Raw genomic sequence first — 19392 nt, 5'->3', positions numbered from 1 at the left:
AGGTGTGGGGCGGGGAGAGCGGATCCAACGCCCCTGGCGGATCCGGTCCGGTCAGTGATCGGAGAGGGAGGTCAGGGCTGGAAAGTTCCAGGCCAGTCCGAAACCTTGCAAAGTAAATAATAATAGGGCTCGGAGGATGGCCCCGCGAGCAAAGTCGCCTGCAGCCAAGCCCGGCGACTTCACGGGTCCGATCCTCAGGCTTCACCGACCTGGTGGATGGAGAGAAATCGGACCCTTCAGATTGGCCCCTGACCGCCACTTGCGCACCCTGGCGGCTTTGTGTGTACACACAAATACTTAAAGACTATAGTAAATGATGAAAATAAGAAACACTACCGCTTTCCTTCGGTTCGTGAGTCTAACGAGACTGTCTTCCACAGCCTAATACCTTCCCTTCCTTGCTCTCCAAAGCCACCACCCCAGGTCTAGCAGCTACGAACTGGAACCTGTTATTTCCACCCCGCCCCTTTTTTTCTTTAGCAGGGTGTGGTGGAGGTAGAAACAGAAAGATGAATTCCAGGCCAGCCTTGGCTACACAGTACGTTCAAGGCCAGCCTGGGATAGGGGTGCCCTACACACACACACACACACACACACACACACACACACAAACCAAACAAACAAACAAACATTCCTTTATAACTACATTCTGATGATACCTATAGCCTACTTTGGGTTTGGGGTGAAGATAGAACCCAGGGCCAAGAGGATGACAAGGATGTACTCTGTAGCTAAATTATCCCTCTGCCCCTTACAGCCCGCTTTGGAGTAACTTTTAAAACTCTGTTCATTTTAAAGTTGGTTCGGTCTGTTCCTATTTAGCATCTGTTTTTTTTGCATGACCTCCTTTTGTTACTGAGTTTTTAAAAATTATAGCAGGCAAATCGATAGAGACAGCACGCAGGTACCTGGGGCTACACGTGTGAGAGAGCAGATTGAATGCAAATGGACTTGAAGGAGCTGGGGAGAGGCTGCTATTTAAAATGTTCTAAAAGTAGATTGCAGTCAAATCGAGAGCTACACAAGCGTACATATTTACTAATGTTGTGGAACAATCTTTTTGTACACTGTGAAGGCGTGTCACTCTGATTGGTTTAATAAAAAGCTGCACAGCCAATAGCTAGGCAGGATTTCCAGGCCCAGAGGATGCTGGGAAGAGGGAGGTGGAAATGCCCGGAGACACAGAGCAAGCCGGATGGGCAGTACAGAGATGAGGTAATAAACGCACAAGGCAGAAAGTAAATGAACAGAAATGGGTTACTTTAAATATAAGTGCTATGGTTGGAGAGATGGCCCAGAGGTTAAGAGCACTAGCTGCTCTTCCAGAGGTCCTGAGTTCAATTCCCAGCAATCACATGGTGGCTCACAACCATCTGTAATGAGATCTGGTGCCCTCTTCTGGTGTGTAGGCATACATTCAGGCAGAACAGTGTATATGTAATAAATAAATCTTTTAAATAAATAAAAGAGCTAGTTAGAAACAAGCCTAAACTCTCAGCTGAGCTTTCATAATTCATAAGTAATTGTTGTTATATTATTATAAGTAAATAATAAGATAAATAATAATTTATCGAGGAGCCTATGGTCCCATTGGAAAATCCAGCTACATTAAAGGTTGTTGACATGCACACTTCCGTCCGATGACTTCCGCAGTATGGAAATTATCCTCAAAGTGATTAACAGTTAAGAGTGCTAGCTGCTCTTCCAGAGGACCAGAGTTACATTCCCAGCATCCACTTTGGGCAGCTCACAACCTGGGACTCCAGCTCCAGGGAATCTGGCACCCTCTTCAGGACTCTAAGGGTACCTGCACTCAAGTGTATAAAGACACAGTCAGCAAACCATGGTGGCTTGTGGCACACGCCTTTTAATCCCAGCACTTGGACCCCCAGGATGAACATAAGAGAGAACTCCTGCAAACTGTCCTCTGACCTCCACACTCATGCCCCCCACATAGACATAATTAATAAATAAATGTAAAGTGTTTCATGAATAAAATAAATTGTAGTATATTTACATATACCACACCTTATGCATATTCTCTCCTATACACTCATTACACGTATTTATTATTATTTCTTTGTGTGTAGAGACACATGTAGACACCAGAGAACGACTAACGGGATGTGTGTTCCAGGGACTGAGCTCAGGCCATCAGCTTTGGTACAAAGCACCTTTACCTCTCCTATACTCTAAACCAGTGCTTCTCAACCTTCCTAATGCTTCGACCAGACCCTTCAATATAGTTCCTCATGTTGTGATGACCCCCAGCCATAAGATTATTTTTGTTGCTACTTTGTAACTGTCATTTTGCTACTGTTATAAATCTGAATGTAAATATCTGTATTTTCCAATGGTCTTAGGTGACCCCTGTAAAAGGTTAGGAGCTGCAGCTCTAAACCATTGCTCTACAATCCCTAAAACAACGTATGCTACGTAAGTTCTAACTACATGGTTGAGGGAACAAGGACTAGGAAAAAGTGTACGTGTTCCATATAAGCGCAGTTTGGTTTTCAAGTTTTCAATCAGTGGTTGGCTAGATCCACAGGTTGAATGGACTGAGCAGATGCCATAACAGGCTGCTCAGTCTTCTCTCAGAGATCAGGCCTCAATTTCAGTTTCCTGAGACTGAGCAAGCAGTCTCTGGGAGGGCTGTGAACCAAAGACATAGTCCTTGCAGTAGCTCCCTTTCTGCACATACTCTGACTGCTCAAAGTTCAGCCAGATGTTTACTGTCTGGGACCCCTCACCAACTTAGAATTATGTGCATGAGTCAAGGACAGAGCCTGGACCACTGAGCCGGCCCCCACAGTCAGTACGTGCTTGGCCAGCCAGCCCCCGTGGCGGCTCAGGGACAAAGCCTGGGACTTGTCCTGGACAGCCCCCAAAGTGATAACTGTAACCACCAACCAGTAAATTCAAAGGTCACATACGCTCACCCAATTAAAAGAGAACAGAGATAAAAATAAACCAATCCGAGTTGCACCGTGCAACCCCCCCCCAACCCCCCTGAAGGGCTTGTGGGTTTTGCCTTTAAAAAGCCAGCCTCACAAAGAAAGAGCAACTCCTCCCTGCCTCACTGTGTTGGGTGTAGGAACGAGTTCCCTGTCTAGACTTGTATCTACAGAATAAACCTTGTTTTTGCATTCTGGACATCCAAGGTCTTCAGTGGTCTCTTTGGGGTCACAATCTGGGCATAACAAGGTGAGAACACACCCATAGAGAAGGCCAACTGTTGGTTTGTGGCAGGACTCCTGGTTGGTGGACAAGGAGAGGAAAAGTATCAGCTCAGGACCCCCAAGACCAAGCTCTCAGCACAAAGATTTATCTGCCCTTGCATTTTCAAGACAAGCCATCTTTGTAGCGCTCCGTTAGCTGCCGTCCCTCTCGCGGCCGAGACCCAAGTTGCCAATGCCCCACCTCCCCTACTGATTACTTGTCCCTTTAACCACTGAAGTCCCCCATTGGTAACCAAAGCTAAGTTTTCTCAACCTGTCCGAAGCAACCCTCAAAACCTGTTACAGACAGTTTGCCAAGAGCCTTTCCCAATCATCCATGTTCCTAAAATACCTCAATTTCAGAACCCACCTAAACACCCCAGGGAAAACTATTCTGATGTAACGGAAGCCTCTCAAATTCTCCCCAACACAACCAGAGTCTGCTTTCAGATAGCAGTTGTTCCCCCAATTAACCGGATATAGCCAATCTAAATGTTCCTGGCTCCTCTCAAGAACTCTCAAACAGACTTCAGATAAGTTCTCCTGCCAACCAACAGCCTAAGTCTTCCTGGCTACTGCCTATTGCTAAGGGCGGGCTCTCTCCCCCTTTCACTGGTTCCCATTTCTCTAGTCTTGGCACTCTTTCCAACTCCAGGACCATGAACCTAACAGTTTCAAATGTAATCCAAGATAAAATATTTTCTTCTAAACGGCTTCACTTCACATCTGTCCCAACAGATTTCAAATCAACTACAGACTGCTCCAGTAACTCCAGCGCCAGCCTCAGCTGTCCTCTTGGAATCTGCATCCTGGTCCAGCCTCACAGACAACACTTCCCTAGCCTCAGATGGTCCCGCAGAACCTGGACATCAACGGACACAGACAGCATGTTCTTCCTGGCCTTGATCAACAACTCAGCCTCCTTAGGTCCCCTTAACAACACCACTCCAGTGCCGGCAGGAAGTAGCCAGAGAGAATGACACCCACTTACCCAACACCCAGACCCCCAATAATAAAACAAAAAGGTGGGAATGAAGGGACACTAGCCCACTCCAGCATGTGGCTCTGGCAGGCCTCGCCCTCCATGGCCTCCACTCCCCACTCCCATTCCCTCGGCCTTGGTAAAAACCGTTAGATTACATTTCTAAAGCTAGCCACCAAGGTCTGTTTCCTTATTTGGCCACTTCCTCCTCCTGATGCTGACTACCAAGGTCCAGCTATCAAAGTATTGAAATCCAGCATCAAAAGCCCCCTTTGGCTCAACTAATTAACATGCCCAATTAACGTTAAGCACCTGTCCTAACACAGGGTTTCCCCTTGTACCTTTATAAACTGCCATTTTCCTGTGTGCCCTGTCTGTGTGTCTCCTCTCTATTCCAGGACAGGTACCCTGCCTCCTCTCCCTTGTCCCTCCCCTTCTTCCTCGTCCTCTTTCTCCGGTCTTGGTCTCTTTTTCCCCCCCGCCCTCCATCTCTCAGTGGCAAATAAATCTCCTTTGTGCTGAGAACTTGGCCTTGGGTGTCCTGAGCCAATGTTTCCTTTCAGATAACCTTCCCTAAAGTCAACCCCAACTACTTCCTGTATCCTTCACTGGGCTCGGTGGACTCTGCTGTAGCCAGAATGTAAACCTGGGGAGGGTGCAGAAGACACACCACACCATCCCCAAAGTGGTAGGCATTCCTGCTGCTCATATTTCTTAAGATTTATTTTATTATTTATTTATGTGTGTGCGTGTGTGCAGGTACCTACCGAGGCCAGAAGAAGGTGTCAGATCCTCTGGAGCTGGAGTTAAAATCGGTTGTGAGCCACCCCAACATGGATGCTGGGAAAGGAAGTCAAGCCATCTTCAAAATCAGTTGTGCCCTTAACCACTGAGCCAGCTGCCAGAGCTCTTTAAAGTAAGTTTTATTATTATTATTATTTATTTTATTTTTTATTTTATTATTATTTTTTTTTTTTTTTGGTTTTTTGAAACAGGGTTTCTCTGTGTAGTTTGCGCCTTTCCTGGAACTCACTTTGGAGACCAGGCTGACCTCGAACTCACAGAGATCCGCCTGCCTCTGCCTCCCGAGTGCTGGGATTAAAGGCCTGTGCCACCACTGCCCGGCTATTTTTTTATTTTTTAAAGATTTATTATGTACACAGTGTTCTATCTGCATGCACCCCTGCCCGCCAGAAGAGGGCACCAGATCTCATTACAGATGGTTGTGAGTCACCATGTGGTTGCTGGGACTTGAACTCAGAACCTCTGGAAGAAGAGCCAGTGCTCTTAACCTCTGAGCCATCTCTCCAGCCCTAAAGTTTTTATGGTTATTTCTCGTGTGTGCACATGTGCTCGTGCTACAGGATGCAGGAGGAAGTCAGGAATCGTTCTCTCCCTCCACTGTGGCGATTCCAGGGAAGGATCAGGATTGGCAGCAGGCACCTTGACCTCACCAACCCCTCTCTCCAGCCTGAAGCTGCTGTTGTTGTTTATGTGGATGTGTGTTTTGCCTGCTTGTATGTCTGTGCACCAAGTGCATGCCTGATGCCCACCGAAGCCAGAAGAGGTCCTTAGATCCCCTGGAACTGGAGTTCCAGGGTCGTGAACCATCATGTGGGTGCTGGGAACCAAACCCAGGTCCTCTGGAGGATCAGCCAGTGCTCTTATTTGATGAGCCATCTCTCCAGCCCGCTGAAGTTGGTTTTTGTTTTTCCTTTTATCTCTGTGTAGGTAGAGAGGTGGTTTCTTCGTGACCAGCTCCCTGGACTGCAGCATAGTGAGGTATACCTAATGCAGAGCCAGGCTGCGTGAGTTCAGATCCTAACCCTGCCATTTACTGGAAGAGCTGAGGATGCTATTTGCCTGCTCCAAGCCTCAGTTTCCCTGATGTAAGAGGAGAGTGACGCTAACAATAGCACTCGCTTATGGAGTGTTTGGAAGAGAAATTCTTGTCAGACAGATGCTACTGGTCCTGGGTGAATATCTGGTCATATTTGATTGATATGATCATCATATCTGATCATCAATACTGTTGAGGGAGACAGGAGTCTCAGCTTCTGCAGTGACCGCTTCCCATTCCCATGCTGTATTTTCACTTTTATTTATACTAAGTTGTTGTTGTTGTTGTTGTTGTTGCTGAGGATGAACCCAGAGTCTTGTGCATTCTAGCCAAGTCTTGGCCACTGAGCCACACCCCAAACCCCCACCTATGATATGTCTTCCCTCTGTTATCCAAGAGACATAAAAATAAGGTGCTTCTCTCTCTTTAAGTTGGTAACATTAGAAAGAAGAGATTCCTTCAGCTTTAGACTTTTATCCATAAGCCATGTCCAAGCAAGCATGCCTTTGAAACACCTAAAGCAAACAGCTCCCTTTGTGAGCAGGAGCCGGTCCATGCTGGGCTGCAGCCCTGCTAATGATGGGAAGTGTGGTTTCCCTGCATGGGGTTCAAGGGAGCTGAGACACAGGCTTTTTCCGTCTTGAAAGACTGAGCTGGGCAGAAAGGAGTCTTGATGTAGCCTGTGAAGCCGAGTCCTGCTGTCCTCCCTGTTTCCTCCTCTCCCGCAGGCCGGCTTGACAAGGCAAGCCTGAATTCACCTATCCTAGAGCTAGAGCTTTGTGGAGACGGCAGGGTGACTCAGGGCGAGGTCCTCCTCCGGCCCCCAGGATGAGCCAGCATAGTGTGTCTGGTGGGAGCAGAGGCTGGGACTGGGAGCCCTACACTCTAGGGGGTTCTACCTTTCATATAACTCCTTTATTCATCCACTCTTATGCGCCCTACCCCCAAATGTAAGATTCGAGCTGAAATGTAAGAAATACAGTCTGATGGTTCTTTTCCAAGGCGCCCCCAGCCCGCTACAATTTGAATAGAAAACACCAGACCCCTGTGAATGCTTGCTAGTCCAGCTGTTCCTCTACTTAAACTCTGCTAAACCAAACCCCCCACCCCTGACTCCACCCAAACGGGAAGCCTGGAGTGGAAAACGACCAACAGCCAGGCTCGCCTACGAGGTCACGTTCCCGACAAGCTTGAAAACGAACAGGAGGCGAGACGCAGAGATGAACCCACTCACAATTGCTGCTGAGAAAAAGAAAAAAAAAACTGTAAGTGACAACAGTTAGGACCTGAATGACACAAAAGATTGTCCTCCTGCTTCCTCAGTTATGGGAGGAGGGAAGAAGGGCTCAGTGCTCAGCGGTGGCCCTCCCGCTCTGTAGGGACACCCTGCAAAGTCAGGCTGAACTGCCTGCTCTGTCTACACTCCATCTCTGGTGCTCTTACTATGAGGGAAAGATCCATGCTTCTCAGATGGGAGGAGTCAGGAAAGGATGCTCTAGTTTCAAGAGGGAACTGGTTTGTTTATTTATTTACTTACTTTGAGACTGCGATCAGAGTCTCGGGTAACTCAAGCTTGCCTTCAATCTCTGCATGTAGCTGAGGATAGATAGCCTTGAACTTCAATCTCCGTATGTAGCTGAGGATAGCCTTGAACTTCTGACCTTCCAGCCTCCTTCTTCCTGAGTGCTAGGATTACAGGTGTGCACCACCACATCTGGTTTATACAGTGCTGGGGTTTGTGCATGGTAGGCAGGCATTCTACCAACTGAGCCTCAAGGGGAAAATGCCTTAGGAAACCAGAGGTAGAGGGGGGTGGCGGGTGGGGCGGTGCGCATCTGCTTCGGACAACTTGTGTACTAAATGCTGTTTTATGTAAACAGAGCTGTATGATATTTCTGACTCCTTTAATCAAGCTTATTTTGTAAGTACTTATAATGAGTCATCAAGTATCTTACATTCTAGAGGTATCTGTGATCAGTAATTAAGGTGGATATTTTGGAAGTACTCAAAATCAGTTCAGTAGATTACCCCATTTCTTTTCCATCTGGAGCCTGGCTGACACATCCATCAGCTTGCCAAGGATCAACTTCAAGCTCAAGTATTTATCGCACATCTGATTTTATTAAGGACACAAGGGATGGGGAGCAGTGGGAACCCCAAATCAGGAATACCGCCTTGTTTTCCTCTCCTTTGGTGTGAGTTTCTGGCTGTTTGTTTTGCAAGTGATACAGAGTTATGGATGTCAAATGTAGGCCTGGGATGATTTATGATAGTTGGCTATTTGGAGACTATAGAAATCACGGTGGGGGGGGGGCAGGGGGAGGGTGTTTATGCAGCATGTACAAATCCTTGGGTTTGATCCCCAGTACTAAGGTGGGAGGCTAGAGAGGAGGAAAGAAGGAAAAGAGAAAATAGAGGCTGGGGAAGGAAGGGAGGGAGGGAGGGAGGGGAAGAGGGAGGGAGGGAGGGAGGAAGGAAGGAAGGAAAGAAAGAAAAAAAAGAAGTATGACTGTAAGTAACGGTGCACCTTTAATCCCAGCACTCGGGAGGCAGAGATAGACAGAGCTCTGTGAGTTTGAGGCCAGCCTGGTCTACACAGAGAGTCTCAGGCCAGCCAGGGCTACATAGTGAGACGCCGTCTCAAGAAAACAAAGAGAGGAGGCTGGAGAGTGGCCTGGCACCTCCTTCCCAGGGGTGGAAGGAGAAGAGAGGAGGAAAGAGCAGAGAGCCGTACAAGGTTAGTACAGAGCCAGGGAAGAGAAACTGCAGGCCTTGGCTGCCACAAGACTTCCAGAGCCTTCAAGGTCAAGTATCCCAGGGTCCAGGGCAAGGGCTGTAACACTGGCTGCTTCTATTCCAATATCGGAGGCCTACAAAGGGCTGTTATATTAGAGAGTGCTTCCAGAGACCAAAAAAGGGTGCCAGATCCCCTGGAGCTGGAATTACAGGCAGTTATGAGCTGCCCGATGTGGGTCCTGGGAACAAAACACGCTGGTCCTCCAAGATAAGCAAGCACTCTTAACTTAACAGACTCAACCATGTGCCATCTTGACTATGGAGACACAGAGCAGGAATAATTCTTCGAATCAACTTCAGAACAGTATGCCGTAAGCCCTGAGCTACCCACTTGGGGATGCTATGTGGGGCAGGAAATGCTCATCTTGCACAAGCCGCTCATTTTGGCTCCTTTCACACAGAGACAAATTTATTCATAACACAGAGCTCCTAATGACAGCAACGAACTCTCAAGTGGCGTCTAGGTCGGCAGCTGGGGTAGAGACATAATTCCAGTGTATCCTTTGTGGATGAAAATACAGGCCGAGAACTCGCCGGAGATTATTTCACAGTGACGACCCCAAGAACAAAGCAACACAGAGCTGGAGAGGTGGCTCTGGGGGTTAAGAGTGCTTATTGCAGCCGGCGGTGGTGGCACACGCTTTTAATCCCAGCACGGGAGGCAAAGGCTGGCGGATCTCTGTGAGTTCGAGGCTAGCCTGGTCTACAGAGCGAGATCCAGGACAGCCAGGACTACACAGAGAAACTGTCTCAAAAAACAAACAAACAAAGAGTGCTCATTGCTCTTCCACTGGACCCAAGTTCACCTCCCAGCACCCACCCTGGAAGGCTCCGAAGTGCCTGTAATCTCTGCTCCAGGGGATCCAATGCCCTTTTTGGGCCTCAGAGGGCACTTTCTATATGTGGCGCACAGGCACATAAAAGTGAATACAAATTTACAAGAGTGAAGCAATGGCCCATTACCAAGGAGTTTTAATGAATGGCCGTCAGCGGTCAGTGAGGGACAGTGTTGGTCCCACACACCTCCATCTCCACGGTGTCTTAGAGACACTAACCAGGCAAACCAGGAGGAAGCCTGACCCGGCTGCTGCTGCCCTTGGTTCTGGGCTAGTTTCCTCTATGAAGAATGATGCTGTCAGCTGGGCATGGACACATGACTGTAATCTCAGCATTTGGGATGCTGAGACAGGAGGATCAGGGGTTCAAAGCCATCCTCAGCTAGTTAGTGGGTTTGAGGCCAGGCTGGGTTACAAAAGACCCTGTCTCAGCCAAAACCGAGCGATGAAGGTATTAAGCCAGCTCTTTCCAACCATTACTAGCCAGGCCTGCCCCTGCTCAGCGTCTCCGATCAGATGGGATCGAGTGAGTTCAGGGCCGCAGGCTCACCCTGGCTCTCCCCAGCCTTTCCTCCAGCAGGAAGTCCTAGTTCATTCTCTTAGCTCCTTTCCGACGTGTGCTCCTTCAGACATGAGAAATAATCCACAAAAAGGCATTGTCACGGTGCTGGCACATGAGAAATCATCCATGGAAGGGCGTTGTCACGTGACCATGTGAGACCAGGAGCTAGGCCAGACACCAGCTGAGGAAACAGGTTCCTCACTTTGCAGCCTCTTGCCCAGAGTAGGGGCTCAGCCTTTGCTGATGTCCTCTGGGAATGCTGCTTGTCCTATACGAGGAGGCTCAAGCCCAGTTCTTTGTAAAGACTGTGTGTGTGTGTGTGTGTGTGTACGTGTGTGTGTGTACGTGTGTGTGTGTGTGTGTGTGTAATGTGTATGTGTAATGTGTATGTGTGTGTATGTGTGCGTGTGTGTGTGTGTACGTGTGTGTGTGTGTACACGTGTGCGTGTGTGCGCGTGGACATGAGGACAGTGCCTGCAGAAGACAGAGGGAGTGACAGGCCCCCGGGGGCTGGAGTGACAGGCAGCTGTCAATCACCTGAGGTGGGTATTGGGAAGAGCAGTGGGCACTCTTAACCACTGACCACTTCTCTAGCCCTTGACCCCCTCCCACCCCATCTACAAACACCAGCAAGAAAGACCCAGGAAAAAAGGACACTTCATTCCAGGTTACATGAACTCATGAGACAAAAGCTCATGGTGGAGGAGGAGGGAACACCATTTATTTACAGTCCATTCACTTTATCCACAATTTCCCATACAAACATAAAACTAAAAAAATAAACCCACCACTTGGGAACACAAGTGTCTTTCTTTAATTAGTCGGAGGGAGGCCACGGGTCCTCTCATCTGTGGAGGAGTCCGAGGCACACCAAGGGGAGGGCGGGGCACAGGGAAGAACGCCTGAGAAACAGCTTGGGCGAGGGACCGAACTGGGGGAAGGAAGGACACGGGCGAGTGAGCTTTAGGGGTGTCACCCAGGAGCGCTGCCCGGCTGCCCGGCGGGTGGACCGCTACTGGCCTGCATCCTCCCTCTCTCCACTGCCAGACGCCACAACCTGAGCATGGGTCCGCCACCTGTGAGCTGCAGGGAGTGTGATGGTGACAGGGACACCTGATGCCGCTCTCTGGGAGGAGGCCCCCACCTCGGGGACACACGGGGATCCCGATTCTCTTGGCACCGACTTGTCGGCCAGTTTCTGTCCTGACCACAGTGCTGACTTCCACGGGTGAAGAGGCTGGGGACACAGAACCTGAGGGAGGGCGTCTGCCTCTGCGGTCCTTCCCGGGGAGGCTGCTGGGGGGAGCGGGGGCTGCTGGGGTGAGCGGGGGGGGGGATCTGCGGTGGAAAAGGGGAGGCCGGGCTAGGTGTTCACAGAGGCCCTAGGAGGGACGGCGAGGCGGGACGGGGAAGGGCGGAGGCTGAAACACGGACCGCAGCTTGTCACTGGCCACACGCTGCTCCAGATGGCTCCAGGCCCCGGGCCCCTTCCCTGAAGCTGCCCACCCAGCAGCTTCATCTCATGACCTGGATTGCGTTCATGTGTCAATGCACACTATAAATATAAAATCATATCTGCTACAAAGAGGACATAGATTTGTACACCTTTACCCATATACATAATAACACAATTTATACATAATATCTTGGAGTGGTTCACCCTGGAAAAGGGGTTTGAAGAGGTGGTTAAAAAAAAAAAGAAGAAAGAAGGGGGTGAGGAAAAAAAAAGAAAAAAAAAAAACCCATAAAACCAAAACCACTCTGTCTCCCTCCCCTGCCCCGGTCCCTCTCAAGGGACCACAGATGCTTGGTCCCTCAGGTCCTTCCCAACTGTTTCTGATGGGTTAGTCTGAACAAAAATTCAGACGGGACAAAATGCCGATGGGCTCATACACACACACACACACACACACACACACACACACACACACACACGCATGCACTCCTGCACACACACACATGCACGCATGCACTCCTGCACACACACGCACTCACATACACGTGCACACACGCACACCAAATGTAAGATTCATAGAGGAGGAATGGGAAAACGCAATTCCTAGCCCTTGAGTGTAGGCCTCTCCTCAGGGTTATGAGGATGGTGTCTCCTCCACCTGAGAAGGAAGGGCTCACTCCTGTGTCCTGGCTCAGCGGGGGACAGGAGGAGGTGAGGGGGCGGGGCAGCAGGGTCTTCTGAAAACATAGTGTCTCTGACCTGTGACGAGATTAAATGAGTCACAAACAGCGACGGCCCGAGAGCCCAATACCCTGTGCCCCGGGCATGGAAATGTAGAAAAAAGAAAGAAAAATAAAACCACCCGCTGGGTCCTGGGCAGAGCCAGCAGGTGCACATATGGACAGTGTGGGGCAGACCTGGAGCCCCCCTCCTTTTGTCCAGTGTCTCCCGAAGGGAAAGACAATCGTCGCCTTCTCTGCCTCTCCCAGAGTCGGGCCCATCCACAGGGCACAGAATACTGACAGTGGTCCCAGACACACATCCTGAGACACAACGTGGCGGATGCTGTGAAGTGAAGACCTGGGCGGCGGCAGCGGCGGTGCGGCGGAGGGTGAGCTTTGTACAGCAGGAGTGATTCCTGGCCGGGGCCCACGGCTTGCACAGTGGCCACAGTGATGAAATCGCCATCGGAGATGGGGGCAGTCCGGTCCCCGGGTGGGGAGACAGCACCTATCGGCGGTAGTGGTTGGGGGCGTCTGCAAACATGTACTTGAGTCTGTACGCCTCGGCCAGCAGCAGCCCGATCTCCTCGTTGCCCCAGTGGATGGTCGGCAGGTTCTGCAGCAGCATGAGGAGGCCCTGCAAGGGAAGGGAGGCCTTTGTCTCTGCAGTCTGTGGCCCAGGCCCAGAAGACCCTCTGTTACAGGACCTGGAGTGAGGTCTTCCTCCTGGGCCACATGACCCCCAGGGTCCAGCCTTCTGCCTCCTGAACATCATGCAGTCCTGGGCCCCTTGCTCAGTCCAGGAAGTTCAAACCCCCTCTGACACACTAACACCCGCCTCTTCAAAATACTATGAGCAGAGAATGACCACAATAAAGATGGTAGAAAGAGCTGGGCGGTGGTGGCGCACACCTTTAATCCCAGCACTCGGGAGGCAGAGCCAGGCGGATCTCTGTGAGTTCGAGGCCAGCTTGGTCTACAGAACAAGATCCAGGACAGGCACCAAAACTACACAGAGAAATCCTGTCTTGAAAAACCAAACCAACCAAACAAACAAAACCACTGCTTCCAACTGCACATGCCTACTCTGGGGGTAATCCTTCAGTCGATTTCATATATCTAGCTGTTTCTTAATTGTACTTTGGATTTTTTTTTTCAGATTTTATTTTATTTTTGGTTTTTTTGAGACAGGGTTTCTCTGTGTAGCTTTGAGCTCTGTGTAGTTTTGAGCCACTATGTGGGTGCTGGGAATTGAACTCAGGACCTCAGGAAGAACAGCCGGTGCTCTCAACTACTGAGCCACCTCTCCAGCCCCCAGATTTTAGTTTTAATTGTGTGTGTATATATCTGTGTGAGTATGTACAAGTGAGTGTAGATTCCCATGGAGGCCACAAGAGGGCACCAGACCCTGTGGAGCTGGAGTTACAGTAGGCTGTAGGCTCCCTGGCACAGGTTTGGGGAGTCATCCTCTGCAAGAGCAGTACCTGCTCTAAACTGCTGAGCATTTCCCCAGCCCCTACTCTATCTTTTAAGACAAGGTCTTGTGTATCCTAGACTGATCTTAAGCTTTTTATGTAGCCAAGGATGACTCTGAACTTCGGATCCTCCTGCTTCCACCTCCCAAGCTGGAATTACAGATGAATGTTCCATGTCCAGATTCCTTTTTACAAGTTTTCACTGCAATGTTTTCATATAGTAAGCTATTTTTTCTCCAGCGCTGGAAACTGAACTCAGGGCTTCATACAGCAAGTGCTTTAGTCACTTTTTAAAAAAGTGTAATCTGGCCGGGGCGGTGGTGGCGCACGCCTTTAATCCCAGCACTCAGGAGACAGAGGCAGGCGGATCTCTGTGAGTTCAAGGCCAGCCTGGGCTACAGAGTGAGCTCCGGGATAGCCAGGGCTACACAGAGAAACCCTGTCTCAACAAAACAAAACAAAAAACAAAAACAACCAACCAAACCAAACAAAAGAATAGTCTTTTCTCGGCATGGTGGCTCACACCTGTAATTCCAGCACTTGGAAGGCTGAGGCAGGAAGATGGCTGCAAGTTCCAAGCCAGCCTGGACTGCAGAGCACAGCTGTCTCAGAGCACAGCTGTCTGTCTCAGAGCACAGCTGTCTGTCTCAGAGCACAGCTGTCTGTCTCAGAGCATAGCTGTCTGTCTCAGAGCACAGCTGTCTGTCTCAGAGCACAGCTGTCTGTCTCAGAGCACAGCTGCCTGTCTCAGAGCACAGCTGTCTGTCTCAGAGCACAGCTGTCTGTCTCAGAGCACTCTCACAAATGGTGACCTTTGTGTTTGCTTCTGTAGCACTTACACTAAAACTGAAGTAATACAAAGAAAACTAGCATGGCCCCTGGTCGGATCTGTGGGGGGCGGGGGACGGTGTGTGTGTGTGTGTGTGTGTGTGTGTGTGTGTGTGTGTGTGTGTGTGTGTGTGATAATCCTCATGGTTTTCCACTCAGCCTTCGCAAATGAGTATTTCAAAGGAAGCAGGCCATCACACGGCTACATGCTCATTTATCTACCTCTTTTCCTTTTGTTAGCTCCTTAACTGGGTTCTTCATTCAAAATCATTCCTGTTGAGACTGCAGAGTGCAGCCCCTGCATTTAACACCTCCCTAATCTCCCCGGCAACTGACAGAAGCATCTACCTGCTGCCAGCACGCCAAAGCACAGCACCTGGTCCAAAAGGTGAGCCCCAGTTCTCAGCCTCTCTGTCCAGCTACTGCCCACTGCTCCCTCTGCACACACATCCACTGTAGAGTATAAGACTCTTAATCTCAGGGTCGTGGGTTCGAGCCCCACGTTGGGCACCATTTGTAGCTGGAGTTTTTCTGCCTGGCCTTGGTCAAGACCAATCTCTCTCACCTGCCAGTCCCGAAGCCGCTCAGACCCAACCAAGGAAACAAGTATGGCTGTGGCAGGCTTCTTGCTAACTGTTCTTATATCTTAAATTAACCCATTTCTATTAATCTGTAAGTTGCCATGTGGCTCGTAGCTTACCGGTATCTTAACATCTTCTCATGGCGGCGGCTGGCAGCGTCTCTCTGCCTCAGCCTTCCACTTCCCAGAATTCTCTTTTCTGTTTGTCCTTCTTATACTTCCTGCCTGGCTACTGGCCATCAGCATTTTATTTATACATAGCGATCCACCCGGCCAAATCCACCTGTACTATGCTCATCACGCCCAACTGTTCCCATCACTGTCACTGGGGACACTCTCTTTTCTCCTCCACCTGGCAACCACTACTCGGCTTCAGCCCTGGCCCCACAAACAACTCCATGTAAGTAGCCCTTAAAGGGATGGGGGTAGCCCTTAAAGGGATGGGGGTAGCCCTTAAAGGGATGGGGGTAGCCCTTAAAGGGAAGGTATCAAAATGACAGTGACCATGAGACTTTAGTCATCGGATTGCTGTTGCTGCTGTTCAGGTCCTGTCTGTCTCCTTCTGTGGACGAGCGTTTTGTCTGTGTGCCTGTCTGTGTACTACGTGTGTGCCTGGTGCCTGTTGGGGGCCAGAAGAGGATCCCCTAGACCTGGAGTTACATGGTTTTAAGTCACCATGTGGGTCCTGGGCATCGAACTGGGACATTCCTATTTTTCTAATTATAGAAAGAATAGTCCCGGAGCGGGGTGTGTGTGTGTGTGTGTGTGTGTGTGTGTAAAGTGCTCCCCTCAGAAGCAGGAGACCCTGAGTTTGATCCCAGCACTGGGGGAAGCTTGTGTCTACACTCCCAGCACTGCAGGCAGTAGAGACAGAGGGCAGTGGGGCTGGGGGCCAAGCAGCCTAGCCCAAATGGCGAGCCCCAGCTCTCAGTGAAAGGTGAGCTGGAGAGCTGGCTCAGAGACACTTGCTGTCCTCCCAGAAGAGCTGGGTTCGATTCCCAGGACCCACGTGGTGGCTTAAAACCATGTAACTCCAGTTCCCGGGGATCCTCTTCTGGCCTCCATCAGGCACCAGGCACACATGTAGTACGCAGACAGACACACAGGCCAACATTCACACATATGAAATAATAAATTTTAAAAATCAGAAATTAAACCAAGTGTGGTGGTACATGCCTTTAATCCCCGCAGGCAGATCTCTGAGTTTCAGGCCAGTCTAGTCTACACAGCGAATTCCATAGCAAGTTCCAGGACAGCCAAGGCTACATAAAGAGACCCTGTCTCAAAAACTTCCTTTAGATTTGTTTATACTGAGCGGATGGATGTATGCTCGTGTGTAGAGAGCAGGTCAGAGGACCACCTTCAGGAATAGGTTCTCCTCCTCTGCTGTGTGGACTCCAGAGTCTGGACTCAGTCAGCCTTGCCGGCAGGCACCTTTACCTGCTGAGCCATCTCAATGGCCTCCTCTACACCCCTCTTACTGGACATTTCTAGTATTTCCATAATGATTCCACGCTTTTACGTAACTTGCAAACAAAACTAACCAACATGAAGTGGTGCTCAGGAGAAGGGTGCAATTTCTGGGAGGGGAGCCACCTTTGAGTTCTAACTCTAGCTTTAGTAGAAGCTTTCTAGAAACTTCTGAATAAATCCTATCCCTGGTCAAGTGCTCACACAAAGAGGATTAGCTGTAAGGAGCCACTCTGCCACCTGGTGGCAACACTTAGAACTGCAGCTTTCTTTCCACTTTTCCCTGTTCCTCACCCCACTGCAGCTTAGCGTAACATTACAAAAAGTGGAAAACAGTCTTCAGATAAAGATGCAGAGGCTGAATAACCACAGCCAAGGGGCAGAGGTGCTGGTCACAAGTCAGGTGCTCTTAGCCTGGGTGACAGAGAGGTCTTGTCAGAGTTGGACTGAAGATTTTCTACCAAGCAGTTCCTCAGGAGCCACAAGCAGGGTGACTAGCGCGGGGTGGGCCGGTCTGTAGGGCAGCCGGAGGGAAGCGACAACTGCCTTCCAGAGAGAGCCCCGGCTCAGGCACCTGCTGGGACCCAAGCTTCCCAAAGGAAAGGGAGCAGGGCCAAGAGGGGCCAGAGGAGAACCAGAGAGAGGCCAGAGGAGCCAGTACCGGCTGCCCTTGCAAACGATTCTAGGGTTCCCAGCACCCACGTGATGGCTCACCAGCCATAATTCCAGCTCCGATTACGGAGGGATCCAATGCCCTCTTCTGAACATCACAGGTACCAGACACATATGTGGTACACGCATACGCGCAGGCAAGACACTCATACACACAAGATAAATAAACCTAAACAAAAAAATTTTAAATAAATCTTTTTAAAATGAATTAACACAATGCACTTAAAAGGTGGCAAAATGGGGCTGGAGAGAAGGCTCAGATGTTAAGAGCACTGGCTGCTCTTCCAGAGGACCCGGGTTCAATTCCCTGCAACCACATGGTGGCTCACAACCACCTGTAATGAGATCTGGTGCCCTCTTCTGGCCTGCAGTGCAGGCATGTGCGCAGGAAGAACACTGTATACTAAATAAATGAATAAATAAATCTTTAAAAAAATAAACCTAAACAAAAAATTTTTTAAATAAATCTTTTTTAAAAGGAATTAACACAAAATGGACTTAAAAGTAGGTAAAATGGGGCTGGAGAGATGGCTCAGTGGTTAAGAGCACTGATTGCTCTTCCAGAGGACCCGGGTTCAATTCCCAGCACCCACATGGCAGCTCATAACTGTCTGTAACTCCAAGATCTAACACCCTCACACAAACATACATGCAGGCAAAACACCAATGCACATAAAATAAAAATAATAAATTGTTTTTAAAAAGGCGACAAAACCTATCTGATTAAGACATCATACATAGAATCACTGCAATATCCAAATGTTCTTTGTGGATATGGAGTGGACTCAGGCGTAACACACCTTCCTAAGTGGGTAACGGTCCCTTAATGGCTCTTGTTCACGTGTCTAAGAGCTCTGGCCTTTCTCAGGCAGACCCTCCGTTCCCAGGGTTCCCTCCACCCTTCTTCTGGGCAGGATTCAGAGTGGCACTTGACCAAATGTCTGTGAACAGGACCTGCACTTGGGCAGCGGTCCACAAGTGTATCCCTGAGTCAAAGATGGATTTATTTACACACACTCCGTGTCTGAGGCCTAGGACGTCCCACCGCCTTGCACTGTTTCACTTAAGAACTCTGACTGGCCTAAGCCTGGTGGTGCACACCTGCAGTTCCAGCACTCTGGGAGCTTGGGGGCGGGGCGGGGGGGGGGGGGGGGGGGGAGTCGTTCAGGGCCACCCTTGGTCACATAGTCAGCCTGAGGCCAGCCTGGGCTACATGAAAGCCTATCTATCTAAAACTGCACAGACAGCTTCCCTGAGGCGGCCTGACAGCCATCCCAGGGACTCCCTGCTGATTCTCTTTTATGTGCCTTTAAAGGGACTCTGACCCCTAGGCCTCAGCCCCTCACTCAGTGCTTCTCCTCATGAGCTGAGTGTCTGAGGCCGGAGGGCACCAGCCCTGGCCAGTCCTAGAATGTACAAGATGGTTTCTTGGACCACAGAGCGAGCAGCCAGCCTCTGCTGGGTTCGGGTGAGGCTGAACTAAGTGTTTCTCAGTGAGCTACTTGCTCTGTTCAGGGAAGCTGTCTGCCAGTGTGCCCACAGTCTGGCACAGCTTGCACACTTCTGGATTTCTGATTTGGGAGACGTCTCCCTCCTGCCCCAGGAGCCTGTGCATGTCTGGCTGTGCTAGGGTTCGATAGCACTACCCACGGGAGGTGGCGGCACTACCCACGGGAGGTCTGTCAATTTCCTGGGGCACAGAACTCAGGACTTCCCACCCAGGGTTTGAATCAACTACCTCTGAGAAGTCTTCCCGAGTCCCACGTCCACAGCCTGCCTCAGTGGTACTAAAGGATGGGGACAGGAACCACAGGCTGCAGCTGATCCCTCGGCTCTCCAGGCTCAGTTGCTATTGCAGGTGTAGCCTTGGCTTGGAAGGGCTGAAAATCCACCTTAACACTACGGACTTGGTGCCTAGTGGAGCCTGACTCCCAGATGGGGTGGGACCAAAGTCA

General features: G+C 49.9%; 1 protein-coding gene across 1 annotated transcript in view; it reads right to left on the bottom strand.

Annotated features, from left to right (window-relative positions):
* Positions 1 to 10895: 10895 nt before the first annotated feature.
* Tbc1d22b (TBC1 domain family member 22B) overlaps positions 10896 to 19392 on the bottom strand; it is a 70924-nt gene continuing 62427 nt past the window's right edge. The window contains exon 13 of the mRNA XM_028885035.2: positions 10896 to 13049. Within this exon, the coding sequence (XP_028740868.1) occupies positions 12921 to 13049 (129 nt within the window). The 3' untranslated portion in view covers positions 10896 to 12920. The remainder of the gene's footprint in view (positions 13050 to 19392) is intronic.

Source organism: Peromyscus leucopus, chromosome 16_21 (genome assembly GCF_004664715.2).
Source record: "Peromyscus leucopus breed LL Stock chromosome 16_21, UCI_PerLeu_2.1, whole genome shotgun sequence".
Lineage (NCBI taxonomy): Eukaryota > Metazoa > Chordata > Mammalia > Rodentia > Cricetidae > Peromyscus > Peromyscus leucopus.
The sequence above is the reverse complement of the archived record's forward strand: the minus strand, read 5'-3'. Positions and strand labels throughout refer to the sequence as shown.